Source organism: Neoarius graeffei, chromosome 15 (assembly GCF_027579695.1).
Source record: "Neoarius graeffei isolate fNeoGra1 chromosome 15, fNeoGra1.pri, whole genome shotgun sequence".
Classification (NCBI taxonomy): domain Eukaryota; kingdom Metazoa; phylum Chordata; class Actinopteri; order Siluriformes; family Ariidae; genus Neoarius; species Neoarius graeffei.
Window position 1 is genome coordinate 35,876,366 of NC_083583.1, and position 22,506 is coordinate 35,898,871.

At 43.9% G+C, this 22,506-nt stretch overlaps 1 protein-coding gene across 1 annotated transcript in view; it reads left to right on the forward strand.

Moving 5' to 3' along the window:
* The window catches only part of arhgef18b (rho/rac guanine nucleotide exchange factor (GEF) 18b), a 119,071-nt gene that overhangs the window by 92,134 nt on the left and 4,431 nt on the right, over positions 1–22,506 (forward strand). Inside the window, 2 exon segments of the mRNA XM_060941200.1 lie at positions 20,014–20,332; positions 21,566–21,691. Of these exon segments, the coding sequence (XP_060797183.1) occupies positions 20,014–20,332; positions 21,566–21,691 (445 nt within the window).

Below are 22,506 nucleotides of genomic sequence, written 5' to 3' on the forward strand. Positions count from 1 at the left end.
GTATTTAAAAGTACGTTTTCTGTCAATGCATCGTTGTATTATTGCCAAACGCTTACAAAACCTAATGCCGTGACCAAAGACAGAAATGTGAATTCGCAAATTGAACGCGTGCTGTGCCATCATGGTGGTTTAACGTTAAGCTAGCTCGTCAGTGAAGCTCCACCTGACATGCTAGCAAACTCTCTTCAAACTCGAAATCATAGAGTAGCTAATGCTACTAGAAAAGAGGGATTTCTACATTCTGCTTATTTGGCAAGATCATGCTAAAACATATATTCCTGAAAGGACTTCAAATAAGTTAACACTATTCATGTTAGCATAACTGTTTTACATGCTAACTGTGTCCAAGTTAACTAGCTACAGATAGTCGTCGACTTACGACCTATGCAACTTGCGACCGATCGACTTTACGACCGTCTGGTTACCACTGGCGAGTGAAGCCTTTCTTAATTTATCACTCGCAAAACCTGCGGGCATTCAGGAATGTAAAGAAGCACGCTTTGCCAGTCTACTTTCGTTCTAACCATAAAGCATGGATGACACAGGCACTATTTGAAGACTGGTTTATGAAATTTGAGGAGAAAAAGAAACACAATTCAGACGAGGCTTACCGTGTTTATGAAACGAGCAAATCCTCCCGCCAGCCCGAGCGCTGCAACAGCTGATGACGTAGACGACCCACAGCCAAGCACCAGTGATGCCAGCAGTCACCAAGTTTTGTATTTTGCTATGTTTTACATTTGTATTTTAGTATATTTCAAACTAAAATGTTTTCTATTTTTCACACCTGTATTTCATATTTTTTTGTTTTGCACATATTAAACGAGTTATATTGTAGTATGCAGTGTTTGACTTGAACCAAATAATGAGCCAAGGTAATGAAATAAGAAAATGTTGATAAGACTTTAAGATGATTACAATATCATTTTACTTGCGTTCTTTTAACATAGGCCGACTTACGACCAGATCGGTTTACGACTGGTCAGTCGTAAGTCGACGCATAATTGTAAACGTTAGCCGTGGACAAGGCGATGGTGACTTGGCACACAAATCCAGTCATTTGACTAACCAGACTGCATAGCTATTGCAATGTTATTAGCTCTAAAAGCACAGACAACTTCATTGCAAGCTTTCTCTTGGAATAAAACGTTTATATACCTCAATATGCTTCCACAGGTTGGACAGTGAGTTTTTGTAGGCCGTGGTGTGGTTCGTTTTCGGCAGACAAAGCAAACATTTAAAACAAATCTATTTTTTTCCCCCTTTCAGAAAACTGAAACATGGGTTCTAGGTATAGCCCTGGGTGTGTGCATTCCCCAAAAGAACCGCCTCCTTCCATTCTGCCATCAACTGATCATGTTAAAGAATGCTGCTGAGAAATCACTGAACTTGATTTTATACAGTCTATGGACGTGACATAACCCTAGTGATTACTGGTAGGCTGTCTCGGTGTCACCTGCCAAAAAAAAAAAATCACGTTCTGGAAAAGAAGAAAAAACTCCACTTTCAAAGCTGCTTCATAGTAACGAGGACCTTGGTAGAAATGTAGTGGAGTAAAAAGTACAATATTTGCCTTTCAAATGTAGTGAATTTTAGTCATAAGTTTCCAACAAAAGTACAGATACTCAGTGTACTTAAGTACAGTATTCAAGTAAATGTACTTCGTTACTGTCCACCTCTGATTACAAGTTACCCGTATCTAACTGTAATGTGAACAGATCTGGCCTCCGCATAAGCAAAAGCCACATGAATTCTGTCTGATCTGACCGTTCTCATTCATGTTACATGGCCACAAAATCGGATGCATATCTAATCTAGGAACATGTATGAAAGGGACTCGGATCTGATTTGTCCACACAGCCCTGAAAACATCAGAACTGTCACCATTCAGGCAAAAAAAAAAAATCAGATTTGAGTCACTTCAGTCTGGTAATGTGAACGTAGCCAAAGTGTGTGTATAAAGCAGCATGAAGGACACAGTCGGTGCTAAATAAATAAGGTAATTTATATAAACAAACTGGTTTAAAGCATTTTGTACTTCACATCCATCTTTTTTTTTTAGTTCATCCAAATCTCTGGAATACATGACCTTCCTGCAGCACTACAGCTCTGTCTACTAAAAACAACACTCAGTTTAGCAGCTCATATCTACTAAAAACAATGCTGCAACACAGGACACACTTCCTGCAGTTGAGATGATTTGGAGTCAAATCACTTTCTCACTGCAATCAAGTTTACATGGAAGCAGGTAGAGAACATCTTGCTCAGACGCTTTTGGACCCGGCTGTGATTGCGGTGTTCTCACCTGCCTACCGAGGAGAACACACCAGGGTTCAGTTCAAACACACTAAATACGGTGGATGTGAAAGCAGGTTTACACTCCTCCTTTCTCCTCAAATATATTTTCTCACCCATTTCGTCTCCTGTGCTGCAAGCGTAGACCCGACCTAAACAATAGACCACTGTGGCACTGAAACGCTCCTCCATTTCCTGCCCCCCTCCCAGGTGGGAACGAATCACTTCTAAACTAAATTCACCTCCTAACGTCTATCTGCTGAGCCGCTCGACCTGTCTCTGTGTAAACAGATCACACAGCACAACACAAAGCCGTTTATTGTGTAGTGCATCGTGGAGCTGCCAAGCTGAGATAATACACGCTGTGTGTGATGGTACACTGCGATTTATGGGTTGCGGTGTTTCTATGACTGGTGTATTTTGTGTGTGATGGATGAATATTTAATCTGATCTAAGCCTGTTGTCACACATCTCCGGTTCCCTTTTCTCTCTCTTCTTTTCAACAAATGTGTGCAAGTGGGTTCACATATGAAAACGGAAAATGACAGTTACCCGTTAGGAGGTTTCACCTGATTTTAAAAGCTTTGACTGCTCATTCATTCATCACTTGATGTGCCAGTAAAGAAATACTTTGGCTTTTGCTGTACTAGGAAAATAATCAATCATTGTGGTGATTGCATGGTGTAATGAAGCAGAGCTACTCTTGCCACCCTGAAATTAAATATTTTCCCATAACAGCACATCCTGAAGCGTTTTGTTTTTCTCTTAAACCATAGGAATGTGGCAGCAATTTAATTTTTATTTATTAAGGAACAATAGTTTCATTTGATGTTGAAACAAGATATTTCCTCTAATCACTTGTGCTATAGCAGCTATAAATTGTCATTCCCTCACCAGCCTGTTATATTATCTCTTTTTGAAAATAATAGAACAAAAACCTATCTTGTTTTACAGTTGCAAATTTATCTCTGGCTGTTAGAATGTGCTGGTACTGGAGAATAAACATCTCCATTCAGAAAAATCCTTAATTTTTTTTTTTTAAATCTGGTTATGTGAAATCCTGGTGAATGAGCCATTACTATACTAGTGCATCTCTAACAAATGAGATTATTGTGAAAAAGTTCAATATTATCCATCAGTTATTTAAGAGTGAAAATGTTTAATATATTCAGACTCCTTTACATGCAAACTAAAATGTTTCAAGCAAGTTTTTTCCTATTTTAATTTTGATAATTATGGCCTACAGTGCAAAAAAAAAAGTAAAGTATTTCATTAAGTTTGAGCAAGATGGGTAAATACTGGTGCATCTCTGTCTAGTTCAGTACATGCAACCACAATCCTGGGGAAGACTGCTGACTTGGCAGTTGTCCATAAGACAATCATCGACACCCTCTACAAGGAGGGTAAGCCACAGAAGGTCATTGCTGAAATGGCTGGCTGGAAAAGGTGCACGAGCAACAGGGATGACTGCAGCTTTCAAAGCATTGTCAAGAAAAGTCGATTCAGGAACTTGGGAGAGCTTCACAAGGAGTGGACTGATGCTGGTGTCGGTGCATCAAGAGCCACCACGCACAGGCGTCTTCAGGAAATTTGTCTTCAGGACAACCGTCGCATTCCTAATATCAAGCCATTCCTGAACCAGAGACAACGTCAGAAGCGTCTTACCTGGTCTAAGGAGAGAAAGAACTGGACTGCTGTTTAGTGGTCCAAAGTCCCTCTTTTCAGAAGAAAGTAAATCTTGATTTCCAAATGAAATGCAAATTCCTAGAGTTTGGAGGAAGAGTGGAGAGGCACAGAACCCAAGGTGTTTGAAGTCCAGTGTGAAGTTTCCACAGTCTGTGATTATTTGGGGTGCCATGTCCTCTGCTGCTGTTGGTCCACTGTGGTTGATCAGGTCCAAAGTCAACACAGCTATCTGCCAGGAGATTTTCAAGCACTTCATGCTTCCATCTGCTGACTACCTTTATGGAGCTGATGTCCTTTTCCAGCAGGATTTGGCACTGGCCCACAGTGCCAAAACTACTACCAAATGGTTTGCTGACCATGACATTACAGTGCTTGATTTGGCCAGCCAACTCGCCTGACCTGAACCCCAGACTGACCTCTATGGGATATTGTCAAGAGGAAGATGAACACCCGACCCAAAAATAGATGAGCTGAAGGCAGCCATCAAAGCAACCTGGGCTTCAGTAACACTTCAGTAGTGTCACAGGCTGATCGCCTTCATGCCACGCTGCATTGATGTAGTAATTCATGGTAAAGGAGCCCCAACCAAGTACTGAGTGTATAAATGACCATACTTTTCAGAAGTTGGACATTTTCTGTTTAATTTATTTAGATTGCGCTTGGGGAAATATTCTAATAATTTGAGATACTGGATTTCTGATTTTCATATGCTATAAGTCATCAAAATTAAAACAAAAAAAGGCATGAAATTTACGTGTAATGAATATAGACTGTATGAAAGTTTCTTTTTGATTTAAATTGGGTAAAAAAAAATTTCACGATCTTCTAATTGAGATGCACTAGTACAAATCCGAATCAGATTTACTGGCAAAGTACGTTAATGTGCACAAATGATGACGTATTAGGAGTACATTAATATAAACCTGTGAAAATTTAATCTACACCCTCTGACCAGTCAAATGCTCGGTCTGTTTAATTATTGATTAAATGAGAACGTGGAGTATTTGTACAACCCTTTTCATTGCTCGGATATGTTATTACACTGATATTATGATGCTAACAGGTTTAAATGTGAGCTGCAGGATTTGTTCAGCTCCATGTGTGTGGTTTTGTGAATTAGTCTCAGGACTGGAAGTGTCATGCAGCTTATCAAATCAATGTTGGCAGTTTTAAATTAAATTAGTGATGTCGAACACAGTGATGTCGAACACGGAGGTTTAATGACTGTCAGGATAGGATTATGGGGTGACAGTAAATGCACCCTTCTTGTGCTGGAATTTTCGTGTTGTCATCAGTGTCGGTGCAGGAGTGTTTATACTGGATTAGCTTTGCAGAATCCAAAGAAGCAACGTGTTTATTAAAGAAATGTAGCGACAAGTGACTTAGTAAGGAATAAAAGACTCCTTGTCATGTTATTGGAAAATAATTTGCAGTGGAGTTATGTTGACCCATGATTGACCTATAAAACTTGAAAATGGGTCAAATTGGCATGAAATCATCAGAGACTTTACTTTCATTTTCATTAATTTAATATTTTTCACATATTACTCACCTAAATCATGATCAAGAACATTTTTTAAAATGTACTCGGCGATGCAAAATCTTGCATTCTGGATCACTCGGCATGGACTGTTTTGCATCTGTATTTTAAGAATTGTACGGGGAAGGACCCCCTGCCATTTTTTTTTTTTTCCCCTCCATTTTGTAAAAATCCCCTGCTGGCCGAGAGGCCTTGGGGGGGATTATGTCATGGCTCCGTCCGTCCATCTGTCCCGGGAAGGGTACTTTTTTTTGTTTGTTTGTTTGTTTGATCTGTAACCGCTTATCCCGTGCAGGGGGGCAAGCTGGAGCCTATCCTAGCTGACCATAGGCAAGAGGCAGGGTACACCCTGGACAAGTTGCTAGCTCATCGCAGGGCTGACACACACAAACAACCATTCACACTTGCGGTCAATTTAGAGCCACCAATTAGCCTAACCTGCATATCTTTGGACTGTGGGAGGAAACCCATGCAGAGAACATGCAAACTCCACACAGAAAGGCACTTGTTGGCCGCTGGGTTCAAACCCAGAACCTTCTTGCTGCAAGGCGACAGTGCTAACCACTACACTGCTGTTCTGGGGAAGGGTACTCGCTTTCAACTACTCTCTCAATTTTTGGAGGAATTTCACAAAACTTGGCAGGATTTTTTTTATGTTGGTAATGTACATATTGCAGTTTCGCCCAGTTCAGTCGCATTTTACCAGTGTTATGACCCTTGATTACCAAACTTGTACTTTGACAATTTCACAAGGGTGTATTAAGCACTTGTGGGATACTGTGCTCTCAGAGCACTCTTGTTTACATTGTGGTGGTTTTTGGTCTGTCTGCCCCAAAAGTTATTGACGGGGCTGCAATGCATGGACCCGTATGGCTGCTCCTACAGGTGGTGGGCCCACAAGAGTGTGGACCCATGGTATCCCTGTTCTGGGTGAGGGATCATGCTTGTTTGCCTCCCCCTTCCGATAGGAGTTGTTGGAATTGCACTTAGTCTGACCCCTCAACTAGGACCAGTTTGCCTTGGGAGACCCTACTGGGGGAAAATTGCCCCAGATGATTTCTAGGAACTCACAAACTCCACCACAACAAGGTGGTGATTCATAGAGGGGACTCCTTCCATAAATGTTTAAACAGCTCCTTACAGAAAAACAAAAGGAATCAAACAGCATCATTTATCACAGTTTTTAATTTATTATAATATAATGGTAAGACCAACATGGGCTAAACCAATAAAACGACTTGGTCATATTGATGGTTTGGAGTTACAAATCAGCCCTGATCCAGTCTACATCTTAACTACAGTTGCATTTTGTGTGAGTGAGAGAGAGAGAGAGAGCGAGCCAACATGGGCTAGTCAGGGCATGTTCATCTCTTATCAAAGCGTCAGTTTAATTCTGTGTGTTTATGCTTTTATCATGCCTGAAGGATTTACAGTCCAACTGAATGAATTGAGAAGGGCATTGTGTGTTTAGGAAATGAGGATTTATAATAACCTTTATCTTTGTTTAACTGTGGAAGCAGTTAATGAAACATTCATGCTGCACAGAACAGTTTAAACTGCACCAGAATCTTATTACAGAGAATTATATATAGTACTGTGCAAAAGTCTTGGGCACTTTTTTTTTTAAATACAAACTGTTATAGATTTCTATTTTATGACTATCAAGTCAGTACAAAAACATTTTAGAGTTCTAAATGTTCGTTTTTCAGCACAAAACTTAAATGTTACAGGGCGCAAAAAAAAGTCTGTATCTGAGCAGCATATTACATAAGAGAGCACTTTTCAGATTAAAAAAGAAAACACAATGAAGGCTACTGGGTTTTGGTGCAAAATGAAGACGCGAGTGTGACAGTGTCCAGAAGAACTGTGACTGGTTCTGCAAGATGCTCAGTAAAACCTACAGCTCATTTCCTTACAAAACTCCACTAACTGTACCTGAGTGGGGTTGGTGTGGTTTTTTTTTAAGCAAAGGGTTGTCTCGCATCAAATATTGATTTGATTTTTGCTTTTATTATGGTTTACTGCTCTTTAGAGGTTTTTTTTTTTTTTATAAAATGTTAACATTTTTAATTTCATTATTTTTAAGCCATTTTTGGGTGACAGCAGTTCTTTACATGTGCCTAAGACTTTTGCACAGTACTGTGGGAGGGGTGGGGTCTTTTTTTTTTCTTTTTTTTTTTTTTTTAAATTTGTCGTCTTTGTCCTCAGAGTTCCTTATTTGTTTCCATGGACATTAGTTAACACAAGTGATTACAGATATGGAATGTAAATGAGGCATGGTCTTGGTGAAGGAGGCATGGCATCTGCTGTCAGTAGCAGGGAAAATGGGTGTGGTGTCCATCAGTTTCATTGAAGGTGAGCATGGCCTCTGTGCTGTCCATCCTGTTGGAGATGGTTCCTCTGAATGTCAGTTCTGTTGCAGGTGCATATTTCCTCTGTGCCCAAGTCTTAGTGAAGGTGTGGACTCTGAGCTTCAGTCCCAAAAACATAGGTGTCCCTTCTGCATCAGTTTCACAGTAAATGTGTATTTGCTCATCAGTCCCAGTGAAGGTGCAACGCACATACCTGTTTGGAGAAATGGTTAAGGTGGGTGGAGCACAAACACGGCAGGCCAGAACTGAGTTCGCCAAAACCCTTTTATTTTAGCTTTTCAGCTTTCCACTCATTCTCCCACGCACGCGCGCACAGTGTTCTGGTTGGGGGAGAGCTCCCTTCCTCTGCTCTCCCTCTCCTCTTGTAGGGCACGGTCACTGAGGAAGACACACAAACGCAGGTTAATTCCCGTCAGGTGCAGTGATTCTGCCACTTACCTTCCCTGACTCCGCCCTCCATTCACAGACCTACGCTTGACCACGCCCCCGCTGCCACATATCCCGCTGCCCGACTCAGGCCGGGGAGCTGTCTGGCCTGCAGCTGACTCCCCCCCCGACGAGAGAGGAAATCCGCCACGACTATCTGCACCCCCGGCCTGTGGACCACCTCGAACTTAAACAGCTGGAGTGCCAGATACCAACGGGTGATCTGTGCGTTGGCATCCTTCATGCGGTGGAGCCACTACAGGGGCATGTGGTCCGACCAGAGGGTGAAAGGGCGCCCCAGCAGGTAGTAGCGGAGGGCAAGGACCGCCCACTTGATGGCGAGGCATTCCTTTTCTATGGTGCTGTACATGCCCTCATGCACCGACAGCTTCTGGCTGATGTACAGCACTGGATAGTCCTCCACCTCCTGGGACAGGACAGAACAGCCTCCAGCCCTCTGTCCGACGTGTCCGTCTGCAAAACAAAGGGGAGAGAAAAGTCAGGGGAGTGTAACAGTGGGCCCCCCACACAGTGCAGCCTTTACCTTGGAGCAATGCCAGCATTGCTCTGTCCACTGGACCGGATCTGGTGCCCCCTTTTTAGTGAGATCAGTCAGCGGGCTGGTGACGTCTGAATGATTGGGTACGAACCTACTATAGTAGCCAGCCAGCCCCAGGAACTGTCTCGCCCCCTTTTTGGTCTTGGGCCTTGGGCAGGCCGCAATCGCTGCGGTCTTATTGATTTTGGGGACGCACCTGCCCATTGCCCAAGTGGAAGCTCAGATACTGTACTTCAACCTGCCCAATCGCACACGTCTTCAGGTTGGCTGTGAGACACGCTTGCCTCAACGACCTAAGGACGGCCCTTTAGGTGTTCTAGGTGCCGCGGCCAGTCATTACTATAAATAATGTCGTCCAGGTATGTGGCCACGTAGGTGGCGTGGGGGCGGAGGACCCTATCCATAAGCCGCTGGAACGTAGCGGGTGCCCCAAACAGCCCAAAAGGAAGTGTGACTAAATGGTGTAAGCCAAACCGTGTGCAAAAGGCTGTTTTCTCTCGGGATAGCGGAGTCAAGGGGATCTGCCAATATCCCTTCGTCACATCCAGTGTCGTATAAAAATGAGCCATGCCTAGTCCATTGAGCAACTCCTCAATACGAGGCTTTGGGTACGCATCAAATTTAGACACCACGTTGACTTTTTTTTTTTTTCTATAGTCCACACAGAACCGGACCGACCCGTCGGCCTTGGGAACCAAGACCACCGGACTGCTCCAGTCACTGTGGGACTCCTCGACAATGCCCATTTTGAGCATGGCCTTGAGTTCTTCCTGAACCACCTTTCTCGTGTTCGGGCAGCCTGTAAGGGCAGCTGCGCACTACTACCCCCGGGGGTGTCTTAATGTGATGTTCTATGAGGTGGGTGTGGCCGGGCAGGGGTGAGAACACGTCAGAAAATTCTGTCTGTAACTGGGTGACCTCTGTGAGTTGGGATGGGGAGAGGTGGTCTCCACAGGGGACCGGAGCAGTGGGCGATTGTCAGTTTTCCTTTTTGAACCTCTGGCCCCAGCTTCGCCTTCTTTGGAACCACCGACACCAATGCCCCGGGGACCTCCTCGTTCCAAAGATTTAACAGATTGAGGTGGTAAATCTGTAACACCTCACCCCTGTCCGTTTGCCTCACCTCGTAGTCGACGTCCCCGACTCGCCATGTGACCTCAAAGGGTCCTTGCCACCTGGCGATCAATTTGGAGCTCGACGTGGGCAATAACACGAGTACTTTTATCTCCCGGTGTGAATTCCTTAAGGCGCGTGCCCCTGTCGTATAGACGGACTTGACATTCTTGGGCCTGCTGCAAATTCTCCTGGGTTATGTGCATGAGTATGTGGAGTTTGGCGCACAGGTCGATTAACGTCTCATCTCATTATCTCCAGCCGCTTTATCTTGTTCTACAGGGTCGCAGGCAAGCTGGAGCCTATCCCAGCTGACTATGGGCGAAAGGTGGGGTACACCCTGGACAAGTCGCCAGGTCATCACAGGGCTCAGACACAGACAACCATTCACATTCACACCTACGGTCAATTTAGTCACCAGTTAACCTAACCTGCATGTCTTTGGACTGTGGGGGAAACTCACGCGGACACGGGGAGAACATGCAAACTCCGCACAGAAAGGCCCTCGCCGGCCATGGGGCTCAAACCCAGAACCTTCTTGCTGTGAGGCGACAGCGCGAACCACTATGCCGCCGTCGATTAACATTGAATTTCATTTTTGCTTGTTGAAGGTCCCTCCTCCCAATTTTCATGCAGCACATCTAGAATGCCATGCGGCTTATGCCCGTATAAATAATTAGAATGGGGAGAACCCCGTGGAGGCTTGTGGGACCTCTCGCGCTGCGAATAACAGGGGCTCAAGCCATTTTATCCCAGTTGCGTGCGTCCTTGCTTACGAATTTCCAAATTATGTTCTTGAGGGTGCGATTGAACCATTTGACTAAGCCATCTGTTTGTGGGTGATAAACACTGGTGCGGATAGGCTTAATTTTTATTTTATTTAACCTTTATTTTACCAGGTTAGTCTGAGATATAAATCTCTTTTCCAAGAGAGTCCTGGCCAAGATGGCAGTACAAATAGTTTCATAAACATAACATAAAACAATCAAACCCTAAAAAAAAAAAACCACAAAAGACATAAAACAAATAAAGAACATTACAAACATTAAAAGGCATCACCTAAAACATCTAATTAAAACATGTGCAATTATGAGTGGACTTGTGCTCTAAGACTTTTACATAACCTATAAAATCATGCAAGGGAATGAAACGCTGTAATTTCAGATCTTTTTGCAGATCATTCCAAGCGGTGGGTGCAGCAAACATAAATGCTTTTTTGAACAACTCTGTCTGGGCTTGAGGTACATTCAATAAAATAAAATCATGAGACCTCAAACAACGTGAGCTCTGTTTAAAAGAAAAGCTCAGAAATGTAACACGGGAGTCTGCCAATTAAGGCCTTGTACAAAAAGATAAAGGTGAGAGAGCCTGCGAGTTGACAGTGAGGGCAAGTTTACATTGGAATAAAGTGTGCAGCGATGAGTGAGAGGTCTGGAGTTTGTAATTCCCAGTAACCCATACAGTTTGTGCAGTGTGTGAGACATAAACGTAGTCCCTTGATCAGTCAGAATCTCTTTGGGGATTCTGACTCGGGAGGTGACGCAGAAGAGTGCTTCTGCAATACTACGTGCTGAGATATTGCGAAGAGGCACTGCTTCTGGATATTGCTTTGTATAGTCCACCAGAACTAAAAGCGATATCCTCGTGTTGACTGATCTAATGGCCCAACGAGATCCATCCCAATTATTTCGAACGGGATCTCGATTAATGGCAGAGGGCGCAAAGGTGCTTTTGGAATGGCTGCGGGATTTACTAATTGGCATTCGCGGCACGCCGTACACCACCTACGGACATCGCCGCGAATCCCTGGCCAATAGAACCGGGTCATTATTATTTGGGCTAGTGTCTTATCCTGCCCCAAGTGTCCAGCCATCGGATTAAAAGCTGTGTTATCGGTTCCTTAGTCTGAGTGTCCTGCGTCACTCGGTATAACCTATCCTTAATAATGGAGAAATAGGGGAAGGACGGGGTGGCGTTTGGCTCGAGTGTTTGACCATCGATTACTCTCACTTGGTCAAACGCATGCCGCAGAGTTTTGTCTCACGACTGCTCTAATGGGAAATCCACGAGGGATTCCCCGAGAGAGGGAGGAAGAGCCTGCTGCTCCTCACTCTGACGTGGTGATGACGTAGACGGCTCTGTGACAGCTGCTCCCGCCAATGCCACACTGGGACCTCCCCTTTACTAAATGTGTCATTCCCTAAATCCCGGCCAATCAGTCCCCAAAATTGAGTGGCTCAGGTGAGGATTAACCACCGCCTTTACTCTCTATTTCGAGGGGAGAAATTTAATGTGGACCGACACTAAAGGGTAGTTGTGAACATCCCCGTGCGCGCACACCACCAATTGTGCTCTCCCCAATGCCTCGTCTTGCATCAGGCTTTGGTGGGTGGAGGTCTGATTTACAGCCAGAGTCCACCAAAGCCTGATGTGTATCCCCTTGGATACTCACCGGTATGTGATGCGCTCTGGCCTGATCGAGGGCGGTCCCCGGCGCGTTGTGGATCCGGACTACTGCGCCTACCTCCATGACCGAGCACTGACACTGGAGGTGCCCCGGCTCCCCGCAGCACCAGCAAACCGGCCCAGGCTTTCTTTCTGCACCGGTGTTCTGGAGCTCACTCATCTGAGGGGGAGACACAGACACGGAAGTAGGAAATGGTAGGGCACCGCGGGTGCGGCGGGCTGGCTGGGGTGGAGCCAGCCCTCGCCTCCGTGGTGGGGGAATGGGGTGAGGATGAGAAACAAGGGGGGAGAGTGTGTGTGGGGACACGTTGTCCTGTCGTTGGAACAGCCACCATATGCTCCTCCGCCAGCTTGATGGCCTGATCCGGTGATGGCACTGGACCCATTCCACTGTTCCTTCCGGAAGTCGGGCGATTTAATTGTTCCAGCGCCACCAGGTCGGTGATTCCCTCGGCGTTGCGGTTGTCGGCCTTCAGCCACCGCCGGCAGGCGTCCCAGAGTTGCTGGCCAAACGCAAACAGCCAATCTCCTCCAGGCGCAGCATGTGGAAGCACTGCCGTTGCTGCTCCGGGGTGCACCCCACACGTTGGAGAGCAGCCCTGCGGAGGTCGGCGTAGACCAGTTGGCTGTCGGCGGGGAGCTGTAGCGCGGCTAGCTGCACCTCGCCCGTCAGCAGGGGGAGGAGGCGCGCCGCACGCTGTTCCACCAGCCAAGCCCATGCCGCTGCTGCCTGCTCAAAAAGAGCAAGGAAGGCTTCGGGGTCATCGTGCGGACCCATCTTCGTTAGGGTGGGGAGGGTCCGTGGCGGTGGTGACGGTGGACCGGGTCCGTGGCGGTGGTGACGGTGGACCCTGCCAACGTGAGGAGGTGCCGGAACGCCTGGCGATGGTGCTGGCAGAGCAGGAACAGGGCTTCGAACCTTTTGTTCCTGCTCCGTCCGGAGGGCGACCAGCGCCTGGTGCTGGCTCTGTTGGGCCGAGGTGAGGGCATGGACCAGGTCCTGGAAGGGGGAGGACGACTCCATGGGGCTGTTCTCTTCTGTACTCCGTCCCAGGTTTCGGCACCACTGTAGAAATAGTTAAGGTGGGTGGAGCACAGAAGCACGGCAGGCCAGGACTGAGTTCGCTAAAGTCCTTTTATTTTAGCTTTTCAGCTTTCCACTCATTCTCCTGCGCGCGTGCACACAAGTGTTCTGGTTTGGGGAGAGCTCCCTCCTTCTCCTCTTATAGGGTGTGGTCATTGGGGAAGACACACAAATACAGGTTAATTCCCATCAGGTGCAGTGATTCTGCCGCTTACCTTCCCTGATTCCGCCCTCCACTCGCTTACCTTCCCTGATTCCGCCCTCCACTCGCTTACCTTCCCTGATTCCGCCCTCCACTCGCTTACCTTCCCTGATTCCGCCCCCCACTCGCTTACCTTCCCTGATTCCGCCCCCCACTCGCTTACCTTCCCTGATTCCGCCCCCGCTGCCACACTGTTGGTCACATTGAAGGTGTGGCCTCTGGACCTGTCGGTCATATTGCTGGGTTTCACGCGATGTCACATCTGCCTCATTAGTTATTCAAAAGTTTAGCTGGTGGTCTACCAAAGCTCAGTTGACAAAGCGTTTGTACGGAGAAGGTGCATTGCTTGCATGAAAAATGCCTTTCGCTTGTCTTGGAATTGATCAAACCATGAAACTGAAGTTTCTTCGGGGTTCCCTGTGAACTAAGAGGGCGAATGAACACAGGATTTCACAAAAAAATGTCGAAAGGTGGCTTTTGAACCTCTCACTGAAATCAAAGGGAGCCGAGTCGAAGCATGCTCGAGTTTGCAGTGATCACTTTGTGAAAGGTTTGTATATCCCTCTCCGCTATGTCATTAGCGTTTTCCAAGTACTTTTCTTACTGTGTCATCATTTTATGGTCCCTTGTTTGTTTGTTTGTTTTTAAGTCAAGAAGTGCTAAAGTTCCCAGCTGTTTCTTTGTTTACTCCTTATTCTTCACAGTCCATATCCATGAAGGTCGTGACAAAATTCTCACCCAGCTATACGGTTACAATACGCCGTGATCACTTCTCCGTCTTGTTTAACTAAGATCCAGGTCTTTTAAAAGGGTTTCTGATGATCTTTGTGAATGATTTACCTTAGAGATAAGAGCCAACACGAGTGAGAATCAAGCGAACTGTTTGTTTACATGTCAACTTGCAGCGCTTCATTATAAAGACACAAACGAAAAGCTTTTTAAAAAAAAAACATACGGTACTTACACAGGCAAAAACAATACAGGATTCATTCGGCAGCAACTTGATACCAAGGTCCTTTACCCAGCCACATATAAAAAAGTTGTAAGCCTCCATACTCCTTCCACGTTTTCATCTGTTTTGCGGTGTAGAAGGACGTCTGCAGCACCAGATAGTTCGAGATGTCGGGGAACTCGACTGAAGGGTAGTTTTCAAGATCGTATGACAAATCGTTCTTTCCCAGACTGTAGGGGTCGATTCCATTGCACATAGCAATCTTCTGAATATATCTAAAGCGAGCAGTGGCTTATAGATTACGAGCATACTCTAAGTTATTGCTAGTTGTTTGCACTACGGCAGCCGTTTAGACCACCAGCTATTTCACTTCTGGTAAAACCGCTAAGAAAAGTTACGTGACTGAAACTCAGCAATTAAAGGAGGCATGGCCTTTGTGTTTATCAAGGAGACGTGATTTCTGAATCAGTTTCTCAAGACAAGTATGACTCTGGTGCTTTCAGGTGCATTGAAAGTGGGTGTGGCATCAGTTTCCCAGTAAATGTGTGTCTGCATGTTTGTCCGATTTGAAGGTGGGTGAGGCTTCTCACTCTTCACAGTTAACAATGAGTCATATTGTATCCCACTGGAACAGCTGCAAATCGTATTGTAGTGAATCATTTTTGTCTTTTTGATAGTATGATCTAATTGCTGCCTTCCACCTCTCAGATAAATGCGTGTCTCAGTGTTTGTCTTTCTAGTTCTAAACTTTTTTGTTTCTTTTCCCCACTTGGAATAATGACTGTATGATTCCGTATTATTACTCCTTCTCTCTAGTTTAATTTTCCTCAGTTTTTCACACAGCACTCATCTCAGCCACAAAAACTCCTGTTTTATTTCCAAGGAATCTGTTATGCTCATGTTGAGCCCTGGTTTCTGTGGGAGAGGGGGAAAAACCTCTAAGGTAGGTATTTATCACCAGGGTTTAAGAGGTAGCTGTTCAAAGGGAACTCCGCTGTTTGTAGCCAGAGGGTCTGAAATAAATTTATGGAAGGAGTTCTGTAAAGTGTGAGCATTGGAGGAGCTGCAGCATGCAATTTACTTGCCAGAAACGTCTTGTCGCTGGTTCATAGCCAGCTTTAATGGTTTGGGTGATGTCAGTCAGAATTTTTTTCTCTCATCCTGTTTTTTCCCCCCTGTGGAAAGTACATATGTACACAACGGCACTTTGAGAGAGAGAGAGAGAGAGAGAGAGAGAGAGAGAGAGGAAACAATGGAGCATCTGTGTGAAGTGAGACTGCAGTGTTGGGAAAGCTTACTGTTCTCTGCAAACGCAGACTTGCCCCCAAGGCAGATCACAGGGCATTCAAGCTTTTTAAAGCACTTTTTTTTTTTTCCTGTTTTCATTAGTCAATAAAAGGAGATTTGGTCACAGTGAGGAAGCCAGAGGAACCATTACAGCTGTGAACATCTGCATCTAGAGAGAAATAGAAGCTCTGTTATATGGATGTCATATTCATTAGCATGCAGAGGTTTGAGTCATGCCTCTGCAACAGGATGTCTCTGAAGTCAGGGTGTAATGGCGATTTTTAAAAATGGATTTGAGGGAAAAAATAAGCAGTCCATTGATGTTAAATTTAAACTGCACATTTGATAAAATAGGTTTTCTACGTTCATGTTAAACAATCAGGGATGCCATGAAATTTTCTTTAACCCTGTTCATGTTGGTTGCCACTGTGTGTGGCTAGCAATGAAGTCCTCATCCTCGCGCTTGAGTTTTATAATTTTTTTTTATTTATATAAAAATATAAAAAAAGATATGGGGTGTGTGTGCAATTCGCAACACCTTTTAATTTTAAAAAAATAAATTAAATAAAATGTCCACCCTTGCTGATGTGATTTTTGCTCAGGTCAGCCATCCTTGCACTTTCTCTTAAGCACACTATTTAAATACCAAGATGATCTTTCATCAGGTTTATTGTGTTGTCGGAAGATGCTTTATTTCCTCCTATTGTTTTCACAGGGCACAGTTTATGGTTTGCTTTGCCTTGTTTGATTGCCATCATTAATCATGAAATGTGTCCAGATCACTCAAGTTTAGTTCATTAGTGTGATACCAAACACTAGGCTTATGTCTAGTATTGGATTTTGTTGTCAAAGCATTACCTTTTTTATTTTTATACATGTACTGATTAAAGGGTTTATTCAAAATTATTATTTTTTTATTTCAAAGGTTTTCAAAAACAGATACAAAAAGCCCCCCCTTCATGCTTAACATTTCAAGACACAATACAAGACTAATAACAGGCTATGGGTTAATAGCTGTAATTTGACACAACTAATCAGGAGTGTGTTTAGTAGATTTGTAGGGAGTGAATGGTGTGGGGGGGTGCTTTATTTATATAATATAGAGTTGTGCTTGTATACAAGTTTTTTCCTGTTTTAGTGAATTTCTCACCCATGCAATCAGATGCTTCTTTTCTCCAGCTGTTTTTCATCAGTTTATCCACAGATCTGTGTGATCTTCTGCATGTTGGGTGGGTTGGTTAGATGGTTATTTTCCCACTCAGTAGGAAGTGGAACACGCATGCTTCATTTGCCTTATACTCGCAAAGTCTCTCTTGTATTTGTCTGGACTACATTCTCACACACATACATACGGTACAGTATTTCCTCAAGCAAGTCATGCTCTTTCAGCTGTTGCCTTCAAAAAGAAACCCGTTAGTCCTGTCTGTGAACAGTCATTACAGGAAATGCCTTTCTTGATCCTTGGGTTTGAGCTTGGCTTTTCATGTGACTCTTTCAGTGTAGTTTAATCAGGTCCTGCCGGTCTCTTTCTCAGAAATCTAACATCAGATATGCTGATGCGCCCGCACATGCCTCTCACACACAACCATTCTTTATTTTAGATTTTTTTTTTGAAACTGATTTGTTTCTGTCTCCAGAAGAAATGATCCACATAATCAGATTAGCAAATCATTGATATGGTGAAGGTTTGTGTAAGGAGACATTTAGCATTTCTGGAAGGTGACTTGTGTGTCAGTGCTTTTTAACAGTTAAAGGTAAAGCTGTAACTAAGTTTTCTGATTTCTTCAGGACCTTTCCACCTTACACTTGGTAAATGTCTGAGGACTGGAACTTCAGGTGTACTTGTTCTCGGTGATCCATACTGTGCCCAAGCACATTCGACCTCCAGAGTCCAGTTCATTTGACAAGTGTGAACGCTGCATACCATGCTAGACAAAATTTAAGCATACTGTGCAATGCCCTGCTTGGAGGTTGGTTTGGATCCAGTTCTTTTAGACTCGGGCACAGCACACATGCCAACTGTTACCAAGCAACTCGAGAACTATGACATCAAAATTACTTGACCGTCCCATTTAATCACGTGTCTGGTTCTTACATTATTGATGAATGTTAATTGTGATTTTAAGTTGCAAATTTCTCCCATCAGCTGCCTCCATAAAAGGAGGAGGGGAGGGGGGAGAGAGTTGTACTCTGTCATGCTACAAGGCAACTACGCCTCCATTTACTTTACAGATGTTCCACATGATTAAATGTACCATTGCAGTCAGATGTTTGCATACATGGATACACAGGTCATGGGAATATGGGGCTGCTGATGGCTTTTTATTTGTTTGTTTATTTTATTTATGTGGCAGAATGATTGGTGCAGCATACATCTTTAGGAAAAAAAAACAGGAATTTGGTGCACAGGTTTTTATTTATTTTTGGATTTCTGAAATCAACACGGAGTCAAAATTCTGCATACAGGATCAAAAGTATATGTACAGTGCGATTTTTGGTTAAATGTTTCTTAGCAAGTGTCACCTTGACCAGACACCTTTGGTAGCAATCAGCAAACTTCTGGCAGTACATTTCAAGTAGAGTTCAATTAAAATTGTGTTTTTTCATGGCATGGCCCCACATTTTTAAGCATAGTTCACATATTTTCAATAGGGTTGGGGTTGGGACTTTGTTCTAAGCTTAAAGGCCGCCTGATTTATCCATTCCACAGCCAGCTTTGACACACATTTGGGGGTCATTTTCCTGTTGGAACACTCAATTGTATCCAAGTTTCTGATGGTTTGAAGTTATGCTGAAGAATTCTGAGGTAGCCCTCCATTGTTCCATCCACTTTGTTCCACTGGCATTAAAACAGCCCCAGAGCATGATTCTGTTACCACCACCATGCTTAACAGTTGGTACAGTGTTCCTCTGTATCTGTGGTGATTTTTTGGCAAGCAACTCAATCATCTCATCTGACCATAAAACTATGTTCCAGGAAGCTTTTTTTCTTTGTCCATGTGGTCAGCTGCAAACTTCAGTTGAGCTTGAAGATATCTATTTTGGAGCAGGTGCTTCTTTCATGGACAACAACCTCTTGGTTCATGGTGATGTAAAACTCACTTGACTGTAGACAGTGTCGCTGGTGTTCCAGCAGCTTCCAGTTCATGGTAAGTTCCTGTGCTTTTGATGGGTCCTGGGTTGTTCCTCTTTCAGCTGAGGGTGACCGTTTGTGTCTTTCAGTAAAGTGGCTACACCTCCCAATAACTTGTGTTTTAACTTGCTATCTTGGAATCTGCAGTTATTTAGAAATGGCTCCAAGAGACATTCTGGAGTTGTATAAATTTATGATCCTCTTTCTCAGATCTGCACTGAGCTCCTTAGACTTTCCTGTTGTACTGTGTTGGTCAATACAATGAGTGCTGTCAAACAAACCCCTTTTATGTTGGCACAGAGAAGCTACCAGCTGTAGTCAGTCATGATGACTTGCAGAAAGGTAAGAGGCCTTGGCAAGTTGTGACTTTTTGGAACTTACAGAATCACTAAATTAATAATCTAAGTGGGTCATGTGTATATATTTCTTTTGACCCTGTGTTGATTTTCAGAAAACTCAAAGTAAAACTTTGTGCACCAAATTCTTGGATTCTTTTCTATTAAAGATGTATACTGTAGAATCATTCTGCCACAGAAAAAGATCAGTTCAAAGAAGTCATTGAAAGCCCAACATTGCCATGACATTCATTACCTGTTTGTAAACTTCTGACTACAAATGTAACTAACAGAAAATTGTGCCATGTTCGTTCATTAAGGTTTTTTTGGGTTTTTTTTAATTTGTCTTGTGAGATTTCTATGATACAAGAGGAGTAAAACTGTTGGAATATGCAGTTATAGGAAAATAATCAATCTCGGGGTGCTAGAACTCCACTTTCATACCATGCCATCATTATTCCTACAGAACAACATGGAGCGTTTTATTCCTTACTTTATCATAACTGATTTTCTCTGAACTCTTAAGTACCATTAACATTAATTTTCCATGTAAAATTCTCCAGCTCCCCATGTCCTCCAGTTTTAATGGTGACATCCTCGGAAACTCAGGAATGGATTCGATCCTCCAGTCCCGCTCTCAGCTCCGTTCCACCGTCTCGCTATCTACTGCTGATTACTCGGAGAGGATAGACGTGCAGCCGCGCCGGGAGAGTGGCAGCACCGTGCCCACCAAAACAGAGGTACCCATCCACCTGGTCAGCACCACCAACCAGCTGCACAAACAGGGTGGAGTCCAACAGCAGATCCCCACCAAGCTGGCCACACTGAAGAGCAAGGACAAGAGCAGCAAAAGCAAAGGCTCCCATCGCACCGAGAGCTCAGGTAGAGTTTCTAACCCCACAAGTACATGCTACGTGGGTAGATTATTGATCCTGCAATAACAGCTATAACTTAAGGTTCTATTTAGCACTTCTTGAGTGAGGTGAAAAAACAGGATTGGTCACATCACATCCAAGTGTGTGTGCCTCCCCTGTCACTTAATTCTACACATCAGACTAGGAGGAGGTTATCACGTGGTGACTTGATGTTTTGAATTTCAAGTATTTTACTAAGAATTTTTAATGAAACCAGGCATCTCTGGTTTGAGCTTAAAATCTGTTTGTTGTTCCTCTGTCTCTCATGGTGTAAAAACTCGAGAGGTAGAGCATGCTTCCAAATAAAAAGGTGCCGATGCTTTTAATATTTGGTGGCACTAAAGAGGAGCATGCGCATATTTTTTTTTTTTTTTTTTGGGAGGGTCATCTACTCTCCCAAGCACAGTCAAAGGGTACCAGTACATTAATTTATTGGGATTAAAGTGGAGCAAACCTTCATTTGCTCCATGGACTCAAACACAGCAGTGGGTGCCAATATTTTATTGTTTAGTTAAATTAAAGAGGAACAAACATTCTTGTACCCTATTTTAGGGCTCATATCTTTTATAGATAGAGTGAATAGGAAGCCATTTGGGATTTTTCCTATTAGAAGATGGTGGATTTTATCTTGATTATGAGGAAGAAATGTAAGCTCAAGATAACTTTACTGTGGTAAATAAAAATTAATCGTAAACATTAAATTCAGGTTTTAAACACTCTGTTGCCTCTTAAAATGTATTTTTCTGGCATGTTTGAGACTCACAAGAAACTTTGACAGACACTACACAAGTCCACAGGAGATGTTTGTGCTGGTCGACAAGCAACTACAGTCGGAGACCTTAATCAGAACGTCCACATTATTTGAGCTCCTCCCAAATATCCCTGCTCAGCTTCCAAGGTAGCCAAGTAAAGGGAAACCAAATTTACCACCTGTCTGGAGAATTATGAGGAGTTTGCTGAGTCGAGGCTTACCTTCCAAAGCGCTAGTATTCATACCGAAAATCAGATCTTTAATGAGTTTCACAATTTAGTTCCTGATCTCACATGCCCGCTCCTTCGTACTGAGGCCCTGCATGTGCTCCAGTACTGTTTTGACCACACCCCCTATCCAGTTAATCTCTTACATTCTCAGATAAAGTGCAAACTTTTCTACATATAAATATATTAATGAACCTGAACGGAGTTTAATTTGTCTTTGCAGCTTCAGTCGACATGAAGCAGATGCTCTCTCTGAGACCGTCATCCCGAGAAACTGAGAGTTCTGTAAAGTCTCGTCGCTCTGTCAGTCCTCATCAGCAGCCTCAACCTGCTCCGCATCCGATTGCAGGTGAGATGAAAAACAATCATCATGGTATTCACTTCCAGCTCTCAAGAAGACATTAAACATCATTTGTGCCTCAGCCCTATTCAATTATTGATTCTGATTGGTCAGTGGGGTGGGTGGGGTGTTTTTTAATAATGTATAAACATTTTATGAAAAGAGTCTCCGGTCAGATATAAAGCTGTAACTACATTTTTCGACATCTTCAGGACTGAGGGGGTTTACATTGTGCTCTTTCTTGGTAACATGAAAAGCTGTGGTTTTTGTTGATTTATTAACCTGGCGAGAGAAGAAAGACAGGCTTGTGAGGGAAAGACTGTTTATAGCAACTATAACAGGAGCTAACTTGTTTCGCAGGCGAAGCTGCTATGAAGCTGCTAGATCTATAGGTTGAAGTGTGTGTAAGTGGTTAGCACCGTCTCCTCACGGCAAGAAGGTTCTGGGTTTGAGCCCAGCGGCCGGCAGGGGCTTTTCTGTGTGGAGTTTGCATGTTCTCCCCGTGTCTGCGTGGGTTTCTTCCGGGTGCTCTGGTTTCCCCCACAGTCCAAAGACATGCGGTTAGGTTAATATGGGACGGCCTTGGGCTGAGGTGCCCTTGAGTGAGGCAACTAACTCCCAACTGCTCCCTGGGTGCTGTTAGTATGGCTGCCCACTGCTGTGTGTGTGCGCGCTCACTGCTTCAGATGGGTTAAATGCAGAGAGAAATTTCACAAGCATGTGATGAATAAAGTTGTTCTTTCCAAGTATCCACTAGGTTGTTTGTGTTCAGCTAGAGCTAATCATGCCTAATTCAGGCATGTGGGAAGATATTTTGAGTACAG